Genomic DNA, 23,642 nt, shown 5'->3' on the forward strand with positions numbered 1-23,642 from the left:
GTATGAAAATGTGCTATATAAATAAACTTGTCTTGCCATCGCAGCAGTGTCACGGAGACACATCACGTCCTGTTCAATTTTCACTGGATTTATCAGCCACCTTTAAATAACATTTTGGGTGCAGGGCTTTTAACTGTAACAGAGTATTTCTACTTTTACTCAAGGAAAAGATCTGAGTACTCGTTCCACCGCTGAGGAGGCAACGGAGCCACGTCTCCATGGTAACAGCACATCTGTGGACCCTCTTTAGTTTATTCTCAATTACGACGAGGACTACGTTATTTTTCCTATTCTACATTTTACCAGCGGAAAAGCAACAACGTTAGCAGCTGCTCCATTTAACGGCTAAACTTAAGGAGACGAATTTATTTTGTGGCTTCCCGAAAAGCAAACGGACGGAAACATGTCAGACAACACGCAGGAGATGTGAGTGAGATGGATGAATTAATATTTATCTGATGCTACATTTGCGACATTTCTTGGAGTAAATCTGAATTTGTGGCAAAGTCTATCTCCACGTTAAATAACGTTAGTTTCAGTGATTTGGATTATAACTTGGGTTATGTTTCGTTTAACTTAGAAAAGATACTAGATGGGGGGAAACTGGGATAAGATTAGCTGAGCATTGGGTTTATTAAAAGAGATATGTTTTGCTTAATGAAACAAACTGATTGAGAAACGTATCTGACACAAAGCCCAACTGAATAAGTTAACTTGCTAATTTAATGACATCATCCCAACTGATGCCAACTGGCGTTAGCTAGTTATCCCTTATCAAACACAATTAGCTAACGTTAACGCACTTATTTAATGCAGCTTATAAATTAACACAATTTGAAATTTTAAACATACAGAAAGGTCACAGTGCAAAGTGCCTGTAAGCTCGTGTTACTTTACTAACACACTTTAATCAATTCAGAACGTTCGACTTGCTAATGCTACATGCTAGCGTTAGCAACGTTAGCTACCGTTAGCGCTGTTTTACCAAGCAAAGCGAACTGTTAGAGACTCGCGACTTAACGTACCTTCTCCAGGCAGGATGTTAAAGTTGAAAAACGTACACAAATTAAGGTCAGTAAACCACGGTTTCTGCTCTTAGCACCGTGTGTGTGTGTGCAGGTGAATTTTACTGACTGTCATCCATTCATTCCTCACACGTGGGCTTGTTTTTAGGGATAGTTGTCTCGACAGTAAAACCGGATGAAGCGGTTCACTGATCTATAAACTCCCTCCGGAGACAAAGAGGGCGTCCGGGTGACTTGTAGATCTGCGATTCACTGAACAATTGAGGCTCCAATCGTAGACGCACATACACCCCAACACTAGAGAAACTCTTCTCTAAAAACACCATAAATTTAACTTTGTGGACCCGTAAGTTGAAGAAATAATACAACACTATAACAATACTTCAAATCAGTTCTTTTAGGATTCTGAGTGAAAGCACAAAGGTATTGGGAGACAAATGTACTTAAAGCATCAATATTAGATATATATTACAATTCTGGATTATTAGATGGACCTATGTTTCCATGTGTGAGTAGCATTGTGGTGCTAATTATAACTGATGATAGGCAGTTTACACATGATCACCGTTTCCATGTAAATGTATAATTCATAGATTGAACGCAAGTCGCTGGTTTTGATCTGTTCACTGTATTTTATTTGAAAACTGCGACTTATTGTACAAACTATGAATTAGCAGTGAAGTGTCAACGTGCAGGAGTCCTGACCGGAGCAAATCAGCGCGTCCACTTGAATGAATGGACCGCCAATGGTGACCGATGGGAGGGGAAAGCTCTTCTATAAATCCCGGTCTGAGGACACCGCACTGACCGGAGAGCTGTCGGGACGGTGTCGGTGAGTGAGAGCGAGCTCCTCGGCTGGAAAAACAGGAATCTTTGTATCGACCCCTGGTACTAGTAGTAGTACTAGTAATAGTAATAGTAATAGTAGTAGTAATAGTAGTAGTCGTACACAAGTCCAACAGCAGGTAGGAATTAATTTCATCCTAATTCCGTTACACAGGCTGAATGTGTGTGTTTAACGATGAAACGGTGGCGGGGCGGCTCAGAGCCGGTCCTGGCCTCGTGTGTTTTCGTATGAACTGTTGCGATACGTGGCATCAGGTCTCTAAATGTAACTGCTATACATGTCTGTAAGTGTGTAAACGCTGTCAGGACACTTTGTTCAGTGCGGAGGTTTCATCGTCTGTCTGCGCTTTAACTGTTGGTCACTGCATTCGAACATCCACAACAATCTCGTTATTAGTTTGGCTTCTTTTCACCATCTCTCCCCTCCATCCTCCGCCCAGGGATCAGCCATGCCTTTCGGTAACACACACAACCAGATGAAGATGAAGTTCACCTCGGAGCAGGAGTACCCCGACCTCAGCAAACACAACAATTATATGGCCAAGGTCCTGAGTCCAGCCATGTACGAGCGGCTGAGGAGCAAACAGACACCCAGTGGCTTTAGTCTGGATGATCTCATTCAGACTGGGGTTGATAACCCAGGTAAAAACACCAACGGCCACCTGTCCCGTCCAGTCCGATCGCGGCGCTCAGGCTCCTTTGTTCCCGCGGGGCAATGCACTGTGACCTTGTCAGGGGGGTACAACTTTTAAAGGCTGACAATTAGAAACTCTGACCTCCACCTCATTTTCAGGGCCATGTTGCACAGCTTTATTGTAAATGGGAAGCTTGCCAGTGTTACATAAAGTTTGCAGCAGCTGATAACCTTCAGTTTTATGTCAGCTGTAAAAGCTTATCAGCTGCAGCCAAGCCCAAACAGTGTGACTGGTGTAGGAACCACAGAGAGAATTCAGATTAACTTGGTGACTATGGCAGGCAGCGTCTCTCACCCTGTAGACTGTGTTTCTGTGTAGCTCTGAGCGTATGGCCAAGCTGTCCCTGAGGGGTTACTCAGTTGAGGAAGAGTTCCCAGATCTCTGTAACCACAACAACCACATGGCCAAGGTCCTGACTCTGGCCATGTACGAACGGCTGAGGGACAGACAGACGCCCAGTGGCTTCACCCTAGATGATCTCATTCAGACAGGGGTTGATAATCCTGGTACAGTACCACAGTCCCATCCTGAAGCCAGATGACACTCGGCACATTGAGTTAGCAAGGACGGTAGATTGCTTCCTGTCCACTGCCTCCTGTGACTTTGACTTTGTGTGTAGGCCACCCCTACATTTTGACTGTGGGCTGTGCTGCTGGAGATGAGGAGACGTACGAGGTCTTCAAGGAGCTGCTGGACACTGTGATTCATGACAGACATGGAGGATACAAACCCACAGACAAGCACAAGACTGATCTGAACCCAGCCCACCTGAAGGTACTGCAGCACTGCTGCCCTTTCACCAGGCTGAATGTGTAACAGTGGCACTGACCAGAGAAACCAGCATTTGTCATTCTCTCCTAGGGTGGTGATGACCTCGACCCCAACTACGTTCTGAGCTCCCGCGTCCGCACAGGGCGCAGCATCCGGGGCTTCTGCCTGCCCCCACACTGCAGCCGAGGAGAGAGACGCGCTGTGGAGAAGCTCTCCATCGAAGGTAAACGCCACTTTCACCGGTGACTGCGGAGAGTTGGGTAATGTTGACAGCACAGGTACTGACACTGACTGCATCAGTACTTGGTGCCATCATCCAGCCAGATGGAGAGGTGGCTGCAGCTGAATGCTTCTGTTGTGTAAAACACCAGAACATGAGTCTGTGGCCTGACACTGCTCTGATCCCAGTGAGGTTGAGCATGATGCTTGTTGGCCTCACTGTGGCAGTGGGTGCCCTCTAGTGGCAGCAGCTAGAGTAACACATGGCAGCACAGTAAAGCTAACCTACAATCAGCTGTTTGTTAAATATCTGAGTTTGCAGTTCAGAAAGCAGAACCAGGGTTTTTTTTTCTAAATAACTAATGGTTATCAAAATAGTTTTGCCTTAATCAGGCAATTCTTCATCACCTAACCTGAACAATTCAAGGCTGAAGCGCCAGCGTTAGTATTTTGCTTTGAAGAATAATTTTAAAACCAGCCTTTGGTCCCTGCAGCTCTGGCCTCCCTGACTGGAGACCTGAAGGGGAAATACTACGCCCTGAAGGACATGACGGAAGCTGAGCAGCAGCAGCTCATTGATGACCATTTCCTGTTTGACAAGCCAGTGTCTCCTCTGCTGCTGGCCTCAGGGATGGCCCGTGACTGGCCTGACGCCAGGGGCATCTGGTGAGGCTTTGTTTTTACTGCCATCTGTCACCAGCCTTTGTAAGTCTTGCTCTTGGTAGAGTTGATTTTGAAGCTGAATTCCACTTTTTCTGTCTCTGACTTAAGGCACAACGATAACAAGACATTCTTGGTGTGGGTGAATGAGGAAGACCACCTGCGTGTGATCTCCATGCAGAAAGGAGGCAACATGAAGGAAGTGTTCACTCGCTTCTGCACCGGTCTCACCAAGGTTGGTAGGACACAAGGTTCTTTCAGAACAAGTCCATTTGCTGTGGGAGGTTTCCTGTCTGCATGAGCAGCCCTGTTTTTGTGTTTAGATTGAGAGCCTGTTCAAGGAGAGAGGCCACGCTTTCATGTGGAACGAGCACCTGGGCTACATCCTCACCTGCCCATCCAACCTCGGCACAGGTCTGCGTGCAGGCGTACACGTGAAACTGAGCCACATGAGCAAACACGCCAAGTTTGGGGAGGTTCTCAAGAGGCTGAGACTCCAGAAACGTGGAACTGGTACAACATCTCGATTTTGAATTTCTACCTGCAGTATTGATCTACATCTTAAAGTTGATGTAGTAAAGTAAATGCATCTTTTGCCCTAAGATGCTGGATGGACCAGCTAGACTATGAAGTCACCCAGTTTGGTCTGGAAGAGAGCTAAACTTTGTTTTCTGTCCATCAGGTGGCGTGGACACGGCTGCTGTCGGCGGAGTGTTTGACATCTCTAATGCCGACAGGCTGGGCTTCTCTGAGGTGGAGCTGATGCAGATGGTGGTTGATGGAATCAAGCTGCTGATTGAGATGGAGAAGAGGCTGGAGAAGGGCCAGTCCATTGATGACCTCATGCCCGCTCAGAAGTAAAACCATCTTAAAGCCATGCACCCATCCCCTTCCCTGGGATTGGATGTTTAACCCTGTCCTAGAATGCACTCAGTACTACAGTCTGGATTTGTTTGTGTATTTAAGATGTCAGTTCCTGTACTGTGAGGATGGATCTGGAATTGAATAAAACATGCAGTTCAAGTGGAACTCTGATCCCTGCAGTGAGACTGATGTTAAAATATCACAAATCCCATCACCCTGGTGCAGTTGGCTTTCACTCTGAGCGACCTGCAACTGTGGTAACTGTTGTGCTCTTCTATAAACTGGTTGAGAGATGACAAAACTGAAGTATCACAAATGTTCCCCTGCAGACTTTGATTCATATATCACCACCTCAGTCTCACATGTGTAGAAATTTAAAGTTTGACTTCAGCTGAAAGACTGTAATCCACAAGCTGGACTGGGATGAGAAACACTCCTGAAGGCAGCAGCTGTTTAGAACAAAATGTTTTAAACTTGTGCTGTATATAGTTTAGTCAGTGACATATTTAGCTTTACCTAAAACACAATTTCATGAACTTAATGGCCTTAAAGGGCCACTCCACCCTTCTACACAACACTTCTGTTAAAAGTGAGTTTGAAACTTGAAGGGTTTGAAAGAAGTGTTCATCACATTGTGTAAAGCTTGAATGGCATTATGGGAATTGTAGGATCCAGTAGAAGACATCCTAGCTTCAGTTCAGACCCGACCATTTTCAGGAAATGGTTCCTACTGGTTGTAAAAATAAGTTGGTCTGAGCTAAACCAAAAGGACCATTAGGAAGACAAGTGTGCCAAAACATTTTATAAAGGTATAAGCACAGATTAAAGCATTTTTACTTTTTAAACTATAGTTAAAATCAACTGCTTTAATAACTCGATACTAGAAGCTCCACACTGGAGCTGCAAATCACATTTGTTTTCACCTTGAAAACAATGTCACCTGTCAATGATCAGCTTGAGACAAAGCATTCAAGTTGACAAGATACTTTAATTGCGACACGAGTGACCCTTAACCATGTGGGCATTTACAGACTGCCCATCTAATTAAAGAAATACAAAAGAAAAAAAAGTATTGCAGTGAAGCCGTCTGCAAAGATACATTATTTACACTGAAAACAAAACACTACGTAATTTTTTTTCTTTTTCCAGGAAAGAAAGAAAAATAAATAAGACTAGAAATGCTTTTTGTCCACATTCACAGCATAACAGATCATATTCAACTCCATGTCGAGCCTGTGTGGCCAGAGCAGACCGAGATATTAGTATGTAATTCAGTTGATTATTGCCAAAAGCCTTAATCTATACATTAGAATATTCGATACATACTCTGTTTAAAAAAGGAGACATTTGGAAACTGCTACGAATGATTGTACAGCTTACTCGTTGGCAACTTTGGAAGCAATGTTTTTGAAAGCGATGGATGATCCGGATATCCGTTTGAACCTGACGCCGTTGAGCGAGAGGCGGGGCAGTTTGCACACCTCCATCTCCCATTGGACCAGGTTTTCGGCTTGCTCATCCCCATGGACGCAAAGAAGCAGGAAACTCTCTTGCTGTTCGTAGTCGCAGTTGTTGGCATCGAGCACTTTGCGAATCTCCCGCATGATATCGCAAGGCTCCATGGAGCTGGTGGTCCTCATACTCCAAGTGAATCTGAGGGAGCGGGGTTTACCGTCTTTATTTTCTCCTTTTTGATCCCCAGGTACATGGCGACTGTCGGGAGACCAGAACAAAAAGAAAGACAAGCTTCAGTTTTTGACTCAGGGTAGATTTAAAGATTCAACACCCACCTTCATGAAAGAATTAAGCTTTTCATTCATCTGAAGACAAAACATGATGTCTGTCACTATGAGCCACATTTTAAAGGAGTAGTCTGACATTTTGCAGGGCTATCTGCTGTATTGCTGAGAGTTAGACCAGAAGATCCAGACCATTTTGTACACTCCAGTTAGCTTAGCACAAAGGCTAACAGCTAACACCACTGAGTGACACAGTCCATTTTGTTTAATCTGAACAAAAACTGAATTTACACATTTGTGTTTTCCTGCACTATTTCTCAGCAAGAAAGCAAATGTATTCGTTTAAAGAATATTTAGCTTGTGGCTGGTTCCACCCAGGACACATCCCAGCCCCAGGTTGTTTACGTCATGCCATCAAATCAGAGCTAAACATTGGTTTTTCCAAAACAAACTAAACTTTGAAAAACCCAAAAAGACTAAAACCTAAAAGTACCAAAATACTTTCTCAGCCAGGTAGCCGGAGATGACACCAGAGCTGCTATTAACCTTTAGTTATTTTAGATTAATCTGCCAGTTCTGTTTATGATAAATCTGCATTAAAACAAACTGGAAATGCCCGTTAGAATTCCCCACGTACCGAAGATATTCATCTTCTATCATGTAAAAAAATAAACGGATACAAGAAAATATTTGGATGTTTAAAAAAAAAAAAGATCAAAAAATGAAAATGTTTATTACTGTTATTATAATTACACTAAATCACAAGCTATGCAGAAATTCTACATTTCAGTGAAAACTTGTGAAACAGGATTTTTTAAAGTAGTAGATTAACTTTGTTTTCTTTTTTAATTCCAGATGTTAAGAAGAGTAAGTGTTTTTAAAGGACCTTCTGGGTTTTCAAAGATTGCTTTAGAGTTTCTGAAAACTCACCTCTGGGACTGTGAATGTAAACTGGGGGTAGACAGACCCGTTCTGAATTAACTTGGAGCATTTTATACAAACATGCCATGCTCACAGAGCGGTGCACAAGCACAGTGCCATGCAAACGTTCAAAATAAAAACAAGCCAAAGCAGTCAAAGGCGAGGCTGGAATACAACACAGCGTCCGACATACTGACGTATCCCCGGACAAACAGAGCAGAGAGAGTCTAAGCCTGCAGACGTGGACAAACGGAAGCCTACGTTTATTCAGGGGAGGGCAGAGGAGGCAGGTAACCTCACCTTGAGCCCTCAAGTCTCCCGTTTCTCTCAAACTCGGTTGAGACTCTGATCAGACAGGGAGAAAAACAAAGATGTGGATTGTACACGACAATTTTAGATCAATTCCAGTGAATAAAAAGAGTGAATGTGACATGTAATAAGGAGAGTGACAGAGGTGAAGCAACGAGAGCCACCACCGAAAAACAGAGAGAGAAATGGAAGCGTTTACTTCCATTAAGACCAGTGAAGGATCATGAGAGAAATCAGCAGCAATGAACGTTCAGACTGATCTTACACAGAAACCAAAAGCAGCCGACACAAAGAAAAACACCTTTCATCACAGAACACGACAGAATTAACAACATTAACGTGAACTTTAGAAGTGACAGCAGACAGCACAGCTTTTAATAGAAATGATTTAAAGGCACTGAGATGATAGTGCAGTGCTTTTTTACTTCTATTATAGAATTAATTTTCAGACTTTTTAATTTTATTAAACTATAAACATGATCCTATAAATCCAAAATAATTTAATGGAAAGTAAATAATACTGAAGTATCATCCAGCCTCATTTTTAACACTGATATTTTAAAGACTTCTATAACTGATTTAATCAATCACTTGTCATTTGACTGTTCACTGTGTGACTTCACATTAGTTGAGCTGTGATGACTGAAGACCCTGATTGTGTGTAGTGTTTTTCTTTCATCATTTCTTGTACCATTTTTGACAAATTGAGTTCATGTACAGCACTGGAACAGGAAGTTACTTAATCTTAACACTAGCAGCCATGAAAAAGCAAACAAGCACAGCTGTAATGTTCACAACACTGGGAGTGTTTGACTGCCGGTGTTGTGGACACGTGAAGCACACACACAGAGTGTGCACCTGGTTCAGCTTGATACAGATGGGAAACGCTCCCTGCAACATGATGCTGGCCGACATTCAAGCTCTAAAAATCAAACCAAATGTTCCCCAAGTTTGTGCCTGTGACTGGAGCGGCAACACGTTCAACAGCTCAACGGGATCCATTCTGTCGTTAACAAGGACGTGAGAATGCTCAACGCGCTCGTCAGTGAAAACCTGTCACAATCCTCCAGTCAGATCTCTGCCCACAGTGTCTCTCTACCAAAATCGACTTTTCATTCACGACCGACTGTGACTGTTTGGCTCCATCGGTGCAAAGCAGAGAAGAAGCTGGGTTTAAACGTGCATTAGCTCAGATTCCCCCACTGTCTGATAAACCCAGCGACAGTGAGACAGGATGTGGCATCTCTCAGCTACACCCTCCCATGACCCTCTGCTGCCTACAGCCCCCCTGTTATTCCAGCTTCTCCACCCTGTGCTGTCAAAATACGGTCTGTAAACTAGCCCCGCCCATCGCGTGGCCAAGAAGTGTTTGTCAAACCGTGACTAGTAGTTCAAAACAGCAAAGTGAGAAGCAAACAACCAACAACGACGTTTCATGTAATATGCACAAGGCCACGTTAAACTCAGCTCATATTTATTAAACATCTTTTTCTACATTTTCCTGAACCTAGTGAACGTTTCATATATTCACCCCCCTTTAACAAAGAGGCCCCCGTTTCTCAGGTACGTTCTGGCTCTTATTTCCTTCAACATAAAATCTCCTCTGACTAAAATCATTTTCTCATACATTCTTTGGCAGTAAAGTTTAGTTAGGTTTATAAAATATCAGAACTCTTTCTAATCTACTGTATTATCAAAATTCAATGTCATTTATAGGATCGGGCCGCTCAGCTTCTCTATTACTCCCCATACAGAGACTAAATACCAGATATGCATTACAATGAGTTATACTGAATATATATATATGTATATATATTCTATTTGTGCAAAACTTGTCATTTGACTGTTCACTGTGTGACTTCACATTAGTTGAGCTGTGATGACTGAAGACCCTGATTGTGTGTAGTGTTTTTCTTTCATCATTTCTTGTACCATTTTTGACAAATTGAGTTCATGTACAGCACTGGAACAGGAAGTTACTTAATCTTAACACTAGCAGCCATGAAAAAGCAAACAAGCACAGCTGTAATGTTCACAACACTGGGAGTGTTTGACTGCCGGTGTTGTGGACACGTGAAGCACACACACAGAGTGTGCACCTGGTTCAGCTTGATACAGATGGGAAACGCTCCCTGCAACATGATGCTGGCCGACATTCAAGCTCTAAAAATCAAACCAAATGTTCCCTAAGTTTGTGCCTGTGACTGGAGCAGCAACACGTTCAACAGCTCAACGGGATCCATTCTGTCGTTAACAAGGACGTGAGAATGCTCAACGCGCTCGTCAGTGAAAACCTGTCACAATCCTCCAGTCAGATCTCTGCCCACAGTGTCTCTCTACCAAAATCGACTTTTCATTCACGACCGACTGTGACTGTTTGGCTCCATCGGTGCAAAGCAGAGAAGAAGCTGGGTTTAAACGTGCATTAGCTCAGATTCCCCCACTGTCTGATAAACCCAGCGACAGTGAGACAGGATGTGGCATCTCTCAGCTACACCCTCCCATGACCCTCTGCTGCCTACAGCCCCCCTGTTATTCCAGCTTCTCCACCCTGTGCTGTCAAAATACGGTCTGTAAACTAGCCCCGCCCATCGCGTGGCCAAGAAGTGTTTGTCAAACCGTGACTAGTAGTTCAAAACAGCAAAGTGAGAAGCAAACAACCAACAACGACGTTTCATGTAATATGCACAAGGCCACGTTAAACTCAGCTCATATTTATTAAACATCTTTTTCTACATTTTCCTGAACCTAGTGAACGTTTCATATATTCACCCCCCTTTAACAAAGAGGCCCCCGTTTCTCAGGTACGTTCTGGCTCTTATTTCCTTCAACATAAAATCTCCTCTGACTAAAATCATTTTCTCATACATTCTTTGGCAGTAAAGTTTAGTTAGGTTTATAGAATATCAGAACTCTTTCTAATCTACTGTATTATCAAAATTCAATGTCATTTATAGGATCGGGCCGCTCAGCTTCTCTATTACTCCCCATACAGAGACTAAATACCAGATATGCATTACAATGAGTTATACTGAATATATATATATGTATATATATTCTATTTGTGCTTAGTAGTTTTCAGTAGGTCGTGGAAATGCAATAACGTTGCAACGTCTTTAGATTTTTATACTATTTATTTAAATGTATATATTAACATTTGCTTTTCAGTTGAATTATTTTTGAAGTTAAATAACTGATCATGTTAGTTCTACATCAGTCCCTGAATCACCACAAATAAGAAAAACGGCTTAGTAATATATCAGAACATTAGATTCAAAGCAGCTAAGCAGTAAGCTCCCTGCTCCACTGACAGGACGGGTGTATAGTGGCAGGCTCCCAGCATGCACTGCAGCCTGGAGAACAGAAAAACAGGACGGGTGGAGGAGGAAGTGACTGTGCTAACTCCTGACAGCTCGAGAGACTCGACAAACAAGAGGACGAGTGAACAGACAGGACCGACAGCAGGTCCTGGGTCGGTCAGAGAGGCTGTGAAAGTCACAAGAGTGAGGGGTGAGGCGAGGAGAGTCCCTCCACATAACTCAAGACTTTTGTCTCAGAGAGATTGAGGGATTGAAAACAGCCCCTTACTCTAGTTCTTCATCGTCCTACAACTCTCTATATCTTCTGCTCCTGAATCTGAAAGAAAAAAATGGGAATCTGAGGAAACGGCAGATTTCTCACTGGACACATGACAAAAAAAGAAAGAGAGAGAGAGGGAAAGAATATTTGAATGTATGACAAGACGACAGGCCAAAAAAAGAAGAAAAAACATGGAAGGATGATGAAAAGGAAGGAAAGGCTGACAGAGACTGGGCAGAGGACTTACTAAGGGTCTTTCCTCCCTGGGTAGAAGGGATGGCAGGCCCTGTTTTGGTTGTCTGCCGTTTGGCCGGGTCAAAATTGACCCTAGGCGGAGAGGAAGAGCAGCAAGAGGTCAAAGTTAAAGGACACAGGAAGGTTAGGAAGACAACAACACACAAACTGTGAGGAGATGAGTGGAGGAGGGAGCGGGAGGGGACAGAACCCAAAACATCCTGAGGAAGAAATGGCAAAGACTCAGTGGTCAAGTCCAAAAATGTGATGAGGATTCAATTTTTAACAGAAATATACAGACGCTCGAAAGTGACAGTAATAAAGTGAACCGTTATCAGACAAGCACAAAATATAACAGCTATTTAACACAGAATCATTAGGGAAATCATTCAAATGGAGTTTAAAGTGAAATGGAAAAGCTGATCGTTTTTTGCTTTGGCTTACATTTCAATAAAGATTTTTAATCAAGAACCTTTCGCCTGTTTTTCATCCAGACTGAAGCATGTTTTTATTTTTTGGTCAGGTTTTGAGAACTCTACTTCTGAAATCAGAGGTGAATCAAGTTTTGTTTGTGACGCCGTTACGCAGGCCTAACATCGCCATCCTAGTTTAACCTGTTAGCATGCCAATATTAGCTATTTGTTGATCCACCTCTGTAATTTGTTTTGTCCAATAATCTGGTTAAGTTCTTACAATTCATTCTGAGGGGAACATGAAGACCTGAACCAGATCTCAAACACATCCAATCATCACATTTAGGAGGCAAAATGTTTGCCTGAAAAAAAATCTAATATTTAATCTATCAACATAGCTGATGATCAAATAATCGGTCGTTTGCTACCAGGTCTATAAAAAGATTTGTTTTAACCAACCATAATTTGACTAAACCAACATTTTTATATTGATTCATCTATCTTTAGCTCACATTTACCTTTAGTTTCCTGTTTTTGTCTTGGCACATATTTAAACATCTACTAATTGTTTTCACACATTTCCAACTTGAAAATTTCCAGTTTTCCTCCCAGTTGTACGATAACGAGACGGGAATGTCCAGAATAGAGTGGAAGTGATTACCCAGTGTTTTGGTCGATGGAAAATTAAACAAAAATATAATTTGTTAAATATATTGTTTGTTTACATCCTAGTCTCTGGTTTCAGCTTCTCCAATGAGAGGATTCTGCATTTATACCACAATAAAGTGAATATCACTGGGGTTCGTCCTGCTGGTCATCTGAAGATGTCACCTTTGAGGAACAGAAAAAGAAAGGTGTTTTTAAAACTGGAAATTTAAAAAAAAAGTATAAAAGTTTATTTCTTTTTACACTCAATTCTATTTGAGTAGCAGTGTTACTGATTAACAGACTCAGTTTTATTTGTGCCTTGTCTGATAACCTCCGACTACGTTTCGTCAGTTTCAGGCCTCAATATGAATGAGGACAAACAAAATCTCAGTGAGGTGATAAAGAGTGAGATGAGAGGATGGTGGTGACCGATGAAAAACGAGCTGGCAAACACAAGCCTCTGGATGGTGATGATGCTGCTGCTGCTGCCAAAATAAGACAATTGTCTGCAAATCAGCCATGAGAGGGCGCTGCAGAGCCTCAGGACTGCACCCTGTGAGGGCCACTGTTCAGAGAAGCTGATACTGATAATCCTCACAGTTTGACTACAGCCATCTAATAACTCAAAATGCCTATTTCAGGAATCCAATTGGCTTGTGAAGTTACCTCAGTATCGTGGCCCATCAGTTTCACAGCCTTCTTTTCAAACCCTGAACTTTGTTAGAGGGAGAAATAAAGTGACCCAACTTCAAGCATCCACAGGAATCCACAGAATTTTATGTGATAAATGTTTGAAAATGATTAGGACTCTTTCCTAACATGGAAGATTAAGACAAGCTGCTCCTGAATACAGAGGTTTTAATTTCTCAAATGGGTTCGGGTAAAAGAGGAACCCAATCCACTTGATTACATTTGTTTTCAAAGAACTGGTTTGACATCTTATCAAACTTTGTTAAACGGTGGGTTGTAACCAACAGGCTCACGTGTAGTTTATCTTTAGAAAGTATAATAATTGGAGGCAGTTACTGGTAGCTGGAATTGCACAAGCAGAAAATCTCCGTAAGCGACAAAACCCACAGTTTTCACTTCCAATTTTTCCGTTAAAATGACTGTTCAAGGTTCAAAGTTAAGATAAAGTGAAGTTTCAGCAGTCGGAGTTAGATGAATCCAGTAGATATCTTACACTCTTTACTACATGCTTCACCTTTTTGTTTGAGGACTTTTTAAAATCTAAATCTGAACAGAGATGCACCAAGCCAACACCAAAGAAACAGCAGCAACCAAGGCCAACTGTTGCGCCACCTTACAGAGCAAAGCCTACAGCCAACGCCAGCTCCCACATACGCTCTGCACCTGCGTGAGAGGAAATATGTCTCCTTACCAGCAGGCGGTAGTAGTTTGTGTTCATCATTCAGAAAGGGAAAGCTGAAGACCTGGGACTGTGGATATACAAACTGTAAACAAAGCAGCTCTCGCTCACCACAGTTTTCATCTGCTTCTAACAGAGAATGTGTCTGATAAGTCGTTAGAAATGGCACTGGTGCTGTCAGCCCTCAGTCTTTATTTGTGGAAGAAGAAAGGAAGTTGTAGAAGTGAAAAATGAGGAGAAACCACACTAAGCTGAACAGCCAATCAGCACGGTCTCTCTCACTGATGGGGTCTGCCGCCTATTCAACATGCTGACTTGACCAAAAGGCCACTGACAGGGTCCGACCAGAGCCAACGGTGCAGGGCACAACACAGAAAAGTGTCATCTCAAGGTAGAAGTGGAAAAAGGTTAAACCTATAATTTAATGTGAATACAGACTGATGCTAAGATTAATCTAGTTATCAGATTTAAAGACACTACATACATAAAATGTTAAATGAGTGTTGTTTTGTACTGGAAAACAACCATCTTAACACGATGGGTTAAGACATATTTAAAAATATTAGAAATATTATGGTTAATTTTATGTTTGGTCATTTTAAAAAGATAAATAAGTTGCATACTTTTTTTAATAGTGGTGTACTGACTGATACACTATATATAAGGTAACCATTAACTACCTCAGACACCACCCTGACGGAGTCATGATGGCTGAAAACTTTGACATATAGAAAGTAAAATACTGGAGCTGGGCCATGTTATTTAAATAAATAAATAAAATTAAAATTGGATCAAGTTGCTTTGAAGCTCACACTGGTTTTAAAGTTAGAAAAATAAAGATTCAGAAGTCCAGAAAACCTCTTCAAGTACTTCAACCTTTCCTGAAACACAATAGAAAACTAAACTTCAGTGACTACAAATGCAAGTGCTGTATATCCACAGCTTAACTTTACACCACTGGACAAATCAAAGTCCTACACAAACACGACAACCTAGACCAAGGCTGTACTTACAAAAGACAAATCTGTTTTTAGTCCCAGACATTTTTACTATTTGTCTAAAAACTGCATTTTCTTGCTGATACATCACAAAAAATTACTTCTGCGCCAGAGAGTTAAAAGAAAAACACGTTTTATGGTTAATAATGCAGCAGGATAATGTTTAAAACACCGTCTAACAGCAGAGAGAGGTTTCCATCACTGTGGTGAGAAAACAAAATCAATAGCAGCTGTGAGAAGCGTCGCCATGCATGCACTGGCGACTGATTAATGGCAAGCTGCTTTGTCGTTGCTATTGGTTAATCGACTGAAAGTTCAAGGAGAGCTGCTCTCCCAATCAACCCTTATCCACTCAGACCAACCACAGCAACAGTGAGGACATTTACACACCAGGAAACAAGTTAAAACCTGATTAATGCAAAAACTGACGGATTGAGTGATGCTTTAAATGCCACAGTCGGATTTCTAGATGTGCCAAATGTTAAGGTGGAAATGAATACGCTTTTGTTGAAGTTTGTCATATTTCACTAGTTATTATGTCCCCTCCCTCTTAAAAGAATAGTTTGACATTTTGGTAAATACGCTTATTTGCCTTCTTGCTGAGCGTTGATGGGAAAATCGATACCATTCTCACAATCAGTACACTGGCACATAATTAGCTTAGCATTAAAAAAAAGGAAATGAGGGAATCGTTAGCCCGTTTCTGTCCAAGGGGGACAACATCTGCCTACCAGCACCTGATTAATGCATACATGTTTAATCAAGACGTTTTCAGACTTTGAGGCACAGAGGGAGAAACACAAGGTAAAGATACTGTGTGAGGTAAATGAGACAGGTACAGCATTAGGCCACGGATTTGGCATCAAGGTTCTCGGAGAAGTAACTCAAGAAGACCAGAGCCACCCTGTTAAACTACAAACATTCAGTTCACTGGCGGCTGTAGAAAGACGTTACACAATGATGTGTGCCGTCACTCACAAACAAACAATCCTGGGCCGAGTCCATCAGCAGCTTGGATAGAGATGATTAATTTACATTAATTAGCTAAAACTGGGAGACAGCTAATGTTACCGGCACAGTTTCAACACTGGTATTTGCTAATAAAAAAGAAAGAGACACAAAAAGGTTCAAGATACTCCTTAGTATTGGACTTATGAATTTGCGTATTGTGCAATAATCACCTTTATTGGCCAGGTAGGTTACACACAAGGAAATGTTTCCGGTACAGAACCGAGGCAGCCATCTGCGGCGCCACCTCAACTGATGGCTCTAACCATTGGGTCAATGGGGGGGTTCAGTATCTTGCCCAAGGACACTTCGACATATGGACTGGAGGCACCAAGATTCAAACCTCCAACCTTCCGGTTGGGAGATGACTGCTCTACCCACTGAACCATTTGCCCCCAAATGGTGCCAGCAATCAGAATCCAACCCAGTCAGACTGTGAAAGCCCCCTGCTTTAATCTGTACAACAACCTTTAGTGTAAAAATGACAGTTTACCATTTTACTGTATGCAGAACTGGTTCTTGGCTGGAAGCAGCTGGAGAGGACAGTACTGCTCAGAGCCAGGAAACAGCCCTGCACATGCTTTGGGTTTTGTACAGATAAACAAACTGTGTTGGATTCTATCAGTAGATTCAGACGTGCTGGTAGGTGGACTGCGTTACACCTTTGGACAGAGCCAGGCTAGCCGTTTCCCTGTTGTCTTTGCGCTAAGAGAACCAGCTCTTGGCTGCAGCTTCGTATTGACAGTACAGATCTGACCCGAGAGCAACATTTTGATCCAGCTCTCGGCAAGGAAGCACAGAAATTTTGTCCAACTATTCCTTTAGAGTAAAAGTAAACACATCAAGTATTATGAGGGTAAAAATATTGTAATTTCAAACATGTTAAAACTAAAATGTGATGACATTAATCTGATTATAACCTGTGTGTGTGTGTGTGTGTGTAAATGCACCCAGAGTTTGTTCTTTTCTGCTAAGCAGTGTGTTAGTTCAGCGCCAGCAGCCCCACACATCTGTAGAGTTTCAGAGGAAGCTGTGAGGTGTTGTTACTTTTTGAAAGGCAGTACAAGAGTCCTACCTTTTGGTAAACCTGAATGACATGTTTCTACAACAGAATCAGACAAAGAAACAGTGAAATGGTGAAGGAGAAGTGAAAGGAGGAGGGGCGGGTATGAGGAATCTAAACAAAAATGGGGTGATTGAATCAGCAACAGTAGGAAGATCCTTTTTGTCATTGATTATCGAATGATTTCAATTCCTCATTTTAGGTCAGTCACTACAGGAGAGATGTCGCTGGCTGGCTGCCTCAGAGGAACAGGGTGAGGTGCTTTATTAAAATTAGGGCTGAAACTAAAAATTATTTTAAATGCTTGCTGGTTATTTTCTTTATGATTTGGTCTATTAAATGCCAGCAAGCCGCAGAGTAAAGGTGAATGAAAAGTCCAAAGTGAAGTCTTACAATGTTTAGTGAAATTCAAAACCTCAGGGGAACATTTAGAAATTTTGCCTAAAAAATTAACCATTCGTTATCAGAATAGTTTTGACCAGCCCTTTTTACAAGCTGTGTGGTGAACCCTGAGAGCCCAAAAACGTTTCCAGATTTAATCCACATAATACCAACTCAAAGTGTGTTTTCACTGTATGCGTAGCATGAAGACGCCTTCATGACTATAATGCAGGAAAATGATCAGCAACCCTCTTTAATGAATCACAGAAGTAATACTGGCTGAAATTACTTGTGTTATGGCCCAGGAACTGACAGTAAAGGTGAAACTATGGCTCATCCAGAGCAGTTTCAGTTCTCTCTGGCAGGCAACCGGGCAGCGACAGATGAACAATTTAGATTTAAGAATAAATCACATCGTACAGGACAGTCAAGTGTTCCCCCAGCCTGTAATTAATCATCCTATATCTGCAAGGCACTGTGCTGATTGGCTTGTAATAGGAACAGACAGAGTCACAGGAGATTACACTGAGAATAGGGATGAAGTCCGTCCGCTTTCTATTCAAGTCCTCAGCATTTACATCAAGAACTCAGAAGCAGTGAATACGTGCATGTAAATGAAGGTTTCAGAGCTAAACTCCTGCTTTATTGATGTCGGGTGTGTCCTCGCCTACCTGCGGGTGAGTTTGGAGGTGAGTTTGGAGAACAGGTTGCTGGTTCCACGGCTGCGGGTCTGGGAGAGAGGGGCGGCATCGTGGGAGAGGGTGGGCGAGGCCGGCGGCCCGTTGTACGTGGCCGTGCGGCGGTCTCTCAGCTGCGCTGCTGAGGTGGAGGGAGGGGAGATGTTTCAATCTACTCATTCTCAAAAACTGACAGCTTCATAATTTTTCCTCTGCAGATGTGTACTTCAGTGTGCCTGTACCTGAACTGGTAGGTACTATTTGGTCTACTGTCTGAGTGTGATGGAGCCAACACAGACACGCTGACTCAGTCTGAAATGCTTCTGCAAAGCTTCTTTCCAAAATAATCAGACTAATCCTGGTCAGTGTTTACAGTGAAGGTCAAAGACTGGTACACAAGCATACTACTGCACTGGAAAAATCACATTTCCCTCCTTATCTCTAACATGGCAAAGAGTTTATTATTCCTACATGGATTTCTAATGCTGCCACGCAAAATTAGTCTTGCATGTTTGATGTCAACAGGGTAGGAAATTCAATAATAAAAAAAAAAGGTAAAAGCAGCCAATCACATCAGCTGGTGGGTACTGAACAGTTTGGTTAGTGGTAGAAGAGCAGGAGGACAATAAAAGCATAAATAAAATGTTTTAGTTTGAAGTTTGATAATGTGCAGAGCGAGACCGTTTCCTACAGTGAGAGAGGGTGTGCATAGCCACAGCCCCACAAACTACACCACTGTTCTGCAAGGCTGTGAAGCTAAAGTTCAGATTGGAGTGAACTGAACTTTGACTCCATAAATGTCTGTCCAGTGCCATTCTGACACTTTACAGTAGGCAAGAAGAATGAAAAAGTTCATTTGGCACATGTGAACTCTGATTCTCTGAGGAAACCCAGACTGACTACAGATTAAAAATTACAATGTGTTTTGAGACTCAAACTCTACCCCAAGTCTGTAGGACAGTGTGAAGAATGGGAACTTTCTGGTGGCTATGAACTGTGGTCCAAGGATAAACTTAGACCCCGGCTCCTTCGGTCAAAATGAGGATTAGGTTCTTGACTTTCTAACCTGGTTCATGGGCCTCTGGAAAGGTCCCTGTGGTAACAAGATCAAATCATCTTTCAGTGCAATTAAAGAAGCAGTTTTGCATTAATTCACCAACCAAAGATAATTTTAGAAAAGAAATTCAGCAGCTGCATCTATCACTGATTTCCCACCCTGGACACCGAGCGCTTAATAAGTAGAGAATTGCGCCCTGATCAGTTAAGAATCTAAACAGAAACAGTGCTGGGAGCCAGTGAATGGTGAAGCTCAGCCATCCTGTCGGACACCAACAGGTGAAGGATCCAGATGGGAAAGACCAGGGGTCAAAGTTCACAGCAGAGGATAGAGAAGAGACCAGGAACAGAGTTGAGAGAGTTTGTTATGGCAAATGTCTGCAGCAGAGCCAAGAGGTCCTCCAGTTTATGGCTGGCAGAGGGAGGATTACACTTGGAAAATATTAAACACACAGAGTTTAAGGCCTCGTCTGTCAACGGCCGCAGCTTGATTTCAGTGTGTATACACAGTTTTCTGTACTTGTGCCTCCACCTTTTTATCAGTGTCTGAAATAAACACCCAGCACACTCCAGCCACAGGTGAGACTTGTTTTGGTTGATGTGCTTCACTGATTTTAATATTAACAGACAGTGTGAACACCGTCTCACATGGGGGGGCCCCAGCGGGTGCAGAGTGCTGCACTGCAACATCCCCACATCAGGTGTGCCACCTCGAAAAGAGGCCAACATGGTCCAGAAAACCAGCTTCCCTTATCAAGGTCACTACAGGTTTGTTACTGATGCTTTTATTTATAGACCTAATCTGCAGCAGTCTTGATATTATTTCCAATCAAGAATCTGTGGTTCTAGTGTAAATACTGTCCAGCATCATCTAAGGTTTGAAACTATGTCACTTGCTCCCATTTCTTCACTTTGCTGTTAGTTAGTAGGGTTTTAATCGTCTACAGTGACATTATATTTTAACAATATTTAAAATATCTTTACATACAGGTATGTTGAAATCATTGCTTCACATCTAACCGTTTCATACCTGGTTGAACAAACGAGGTGATGCACTTCAGTTAAATGTATATTCATTGTCAGATATTAAATGGTCTAAAATCTGCATTTCAGACACTGACACACAAAAAAAGTTGGATGCACACTGTCCTGCCAGTTCTTCCTGGGAAGTGGTGTCCATGATTTAGTTGGGGTGTGAAGAAGCTGGCTGATGTGCAGGTTAGCAAGGGGTCAAACGGGGCGGATCCCTGACGGGGGGGTTGGGGCCCTGCCGTCTTACTTGGGCGAGCAGTAGTCCAACACGTAGTAGGAGTGGGGCAGCGTGGCCCAGCCTGTCTGGCAAGCGTACAAAGGGCTGACGGTTTGATACCTCAGCCGCACCGAACTGGACAAGGCAGAGGAGGGGCTAGTGGCACAAGCCATCTCAGTCATGCTGGTCACATCGCAAGACAAAACACCCCCACCCCACAAACACACAGGCAAAAATAAGATGATGAGAAAATGGAAAAGTAAATACAAGAAAGAGGGAAGAAAAAGAAAGAAACCAGGAAATGAAACAAGGGATCCTGTCTGCAATTTCTTTTAACAATAAAGGAGCTTCAGTGTTGAAACACTGCTGTTAAAGAAGTTCAGCCAGTGTGAGCTGGGAAGGCTGACGCTGAACCTACCAACATCCACATTCATGTTCATAATGAGTATGACAGCACCTAGACCACAATATTGGCAAAAGACACTCACTGGTGTTCGAGGACAGGATCCATAAAAAGCTCAGTCATCTCATTAAATGGTTATAAAGTGTATAACAGAGCTTTTGTGGCTACTGTACTTTACCGAGAAGACGTAAAAGTGGCACCAGCTCAAACTCTGTTCACTGTGCTCACATAGATTTTATGTTGAAGGCAGCAAACGCCCCCTCTCACCTGTTCTCCTTGCCGTTGGGAATGACGGCGAGGCGGTCCGTGTTGTTTCTGTCACTGCAGACATACGTGTTCCTCCTGGTCATGCCAGCAGATGCAGTGATATTCTGCAAAGCAAGACAGAAGGAAAAATCTGATGTTATACTGTTGAACAACGAATGCTTAGACGAGGCAGATGAGGCAGGCTGTTTCCTACCTAATCGTATGTATTTAAAAACAAAAATCAGAAACAAGCACGTTACAAATTAAAATGCAGACGACGCCCAACAGACCTCAGAAAAACTGAATACTTGGCAAACACCGGTGACTCACAGTTGAGATGTGGGTTGGCAAACTATTCCGATTTCACAAATCTCTGTAGTGAGTAGTGTCTGCCAGTTATTTTGTTTGTAAAGACGGGGAGGATGTCGCTGACCCTTCTTAGCGCTACTAGCATGAAGAGTTGTATTTGAGCTCTGCTATAAAGAACTCAACTTTACCAGATAATAATTTCAGTACGAGTTAAGATGTATCTTTTTAAAAAACTGTGATAAAGTTACTCACGCTCGGGCCTGTGGTGGCGCCTTTCCTGCGGTCAGGGATGTCAGCCTTGTTGGGGTTGTTAGCGTTGCCCAGCAGAGGACTGGAGGGTGGAGCGCCGCGGCCCCCTGGGGTGCTGGGTTTACGGAGCTGGACTCCACCTTCCTCCTTCACGTTGTTCTCCGCTGTGGTGGTCTGACTCCTTTTTGGATGAGCCATCCCTGGAGCGACGTTCTGACCAACTACACAGAGGCAAAGCAGAGACAGCTGTGTGATGGGCGACGCAAATATAGTGAAGCAGCATTTTCAAATTTAAGTGCTTTTATCTAAAATGAAATGACCGACATTTGAAAGAACAACAAGTCTGACACCAAGTGAAAGTTATAGGACATAATCACCAACACATTTTCAAAGTATGGTGATTTAAAGTATGGTTGGAAAACAAAAAAAAAATCTGTCACATATGCATGTTTTAATGACGAATAATCAGCTCGAGGCCAAAGCAGACACGTGGTTAGAGCTAAAGCATTTGGCTGATTATTCATTGACCTACGACACTGATACAGTGCAGCACACCAGATACCCAAGCACAGTGTGCTCCATGTCGCCTCCCCGCAACCCACTTAGCCAATAATGGCAAAAATGTTCTGAAAAATAACTAATATTTTTACCAAACTATTACTGTTTTTGTATCAGGAACACTGAAAGTGCTGTGGTCACTGCGTTAGAGGCGCACAGATTTCGTTTGAGAGGAAGCAGCACAAACTGAGGTCACAGTGGTTTATCACAGTGGACAGTACTGAGCTGTGCAAATAAAGCCAAAGATTCAAGTGCCTTAGCCATGTGACTGATCTGAGTTAACCGCTTTTATCAGCCTGACGACAAGCTGCTGACAGAAACCTTTATTAGGAGGAAAAGGAGTGTGAGCTGTGTGCTTCATTTTCAATCAACTCCAGAAAAGAAAATGTGCACAGCACCACAGATAAAAGTGTAACATGAGAAATAATGCCGCATTTATTAACCAAAGGAGAAACTAAATGTTGGCACCAACATGCCGTGTCCTCCTCACCCTGTTCGCTATAACGTCTCTGTTTGTGGTTGGAGGAGATGCTCCTCTGGACTTTGAGGTGGGAGGGCGACTGGCCGTTGAGCTCGCTGTTGGGCCTCGGCTTGGCCAGAGACAGGTTGCTGCTGGAGGCCGAGTCGCTGGGCTCCAGCTGGGGAACAGACACACAGAGGGAGCTGAAACATACAGACACCAAAACCTACACTACAGATTATTGTACTTTTAGATTTCCGTAGTCTACACACATGTGGACAATCCTGCCAGAAGCAGACTGGGTTGTGTACACTCACTCCTCTCTGGCTAAAAATGTAGGAAAACATCTCATCTCCACTAATTAAACTTCAGACTTTCTACATTAAGCTGTGGTTTATTGTGTGGTGATGTCGCCGTACTCTCTGTTGTAGATTAACTGTAGTGTGGTAATAACAACAGGCTGGTGTTTGTACCTCGGAGGCCTTCCTGCCCAGCAGCAGGTAGGTGGCTGTGATCTCATCATACTTCATCTTGGCCAGGGAGTCCTGGATCTCCTCCAGGTTGTAGCCCATCCCCACCATCACATCTGCACACACACAACCCATTTAAAAATATTACAAACACCATTTTAACAAAGTGTAAACATACTAAATGACTGACAGACCATGATGCTAGAGAAAAACTGCTCCTTGA

General features: G+C 42.8%; 2 protein-coding genes across 5 annotated transcripts in view; one reads left to right on the top strand and one right to left on the bottom strand.

Annotated features, from left to right (window-relative positions):
- The first annotated feature begins 266 nt into the window (after positions 1–266).
- LOC109952917 (creatine kinase, testis isozyme) lies at positions 267–5,251 on the top strand. Of its 4 annotated transcripts, none has more exons than XM_020588243.1 (8): positions 267–426; positions 2,312–2,513; positions 3,186–3,340; positions 3,428–3,560; positions 4,051–4,222; positions 4,328–4,451; positions 4,540–4,729; positions 4,899–5,251. In XM_020588243.1, exons 2-8 carry the CDS (start codon positions 2,321–2,323, stop codon positions 5,075–5,077), a joined length of 1,146 nt encoding a protein of 381 aa, XP_020443899.1. In that variant the 5' UTR covers positions 267–426; positions 2,312–2,320; the 3' UTR covers positions 5,078–5,251. The 4 variants fall into 4 exon arrangements, with proteins under 4 accessions (XP_020443899.1, XP_020443896.1, XP_020443898.1 ...); XM_020588240.1 differs by lacking the exon at positions 2,312–2,513 and adding an exon at positions 2,885–3,072 and having other exon boundaries at positions 273–426; XM_020588242.1 differs by lacking the exon at positions 267–426 and adding an exon at positions 1,754–1,857.
- A 1,202-nt stretch (positions 5,252–6,453) lies between these two features.
- Positions 6,454–23,642, bottom strand: part of LOC109952919 (MAP/microtubule affinity-regulating kinase 3) — a 44,104-nt gene continuing 26,915 nt past the window's right edge. The window contains exons 11-20 of the mRNA XM_020588246.1: positions 23,423–23,535; positions 22,980–23,127; positions 21,935–22,152; positions 21,395–21,498; positions 20,755–20,907; positions 19,796–19,887; positions 18,414–18,561; positions 17,374–17,400; positions 8,041–8,085; positions 6,454–6,793 (exon numbers count right to left, since the gene is read on the bottom strand). Coding sequence (XP_020443902.1) covers positions 6,457–6,793; positions 8,041–8,085; positions 17,374–17,400; positions 18,414–18,561; positions 19,796–19,887; positions 20,755–20,907; positions 21,395–21,498; positions 21,935–22,152; positions 22,980–23,127; positions 23,423–23,535 — 1,385 coding nt within the window. The 3' untranslated portion in view covers positions 6,454–6,456. The remainder of the gene's footprint in view (positions 6,794–8,040; positions 8,086–17,373; positions 17,401–18,413; positions 18,562–19,795; positions 19,888–20,754; positions 20,908–21,394; positions 21,499–21,934; positions 22,153–22,979; positions 23,128–23,422; positions 23,536–23,642) is intronic.

The sequence above is a fragment of the Monopterus albus genome, unplaced genomic scaffold (assembly GCF_001952655.1).
Source record: "Monopterus albus unplaced genomic scaffold, M_albus_1.0 scaffold515.1, whole genome shotgun sequence".
NCBI lineage: Eukaryota > Metazoa > Chordata > Actinopteri > Synbranchiformes > Synbranchidae > Monopterus > Monopterus albus.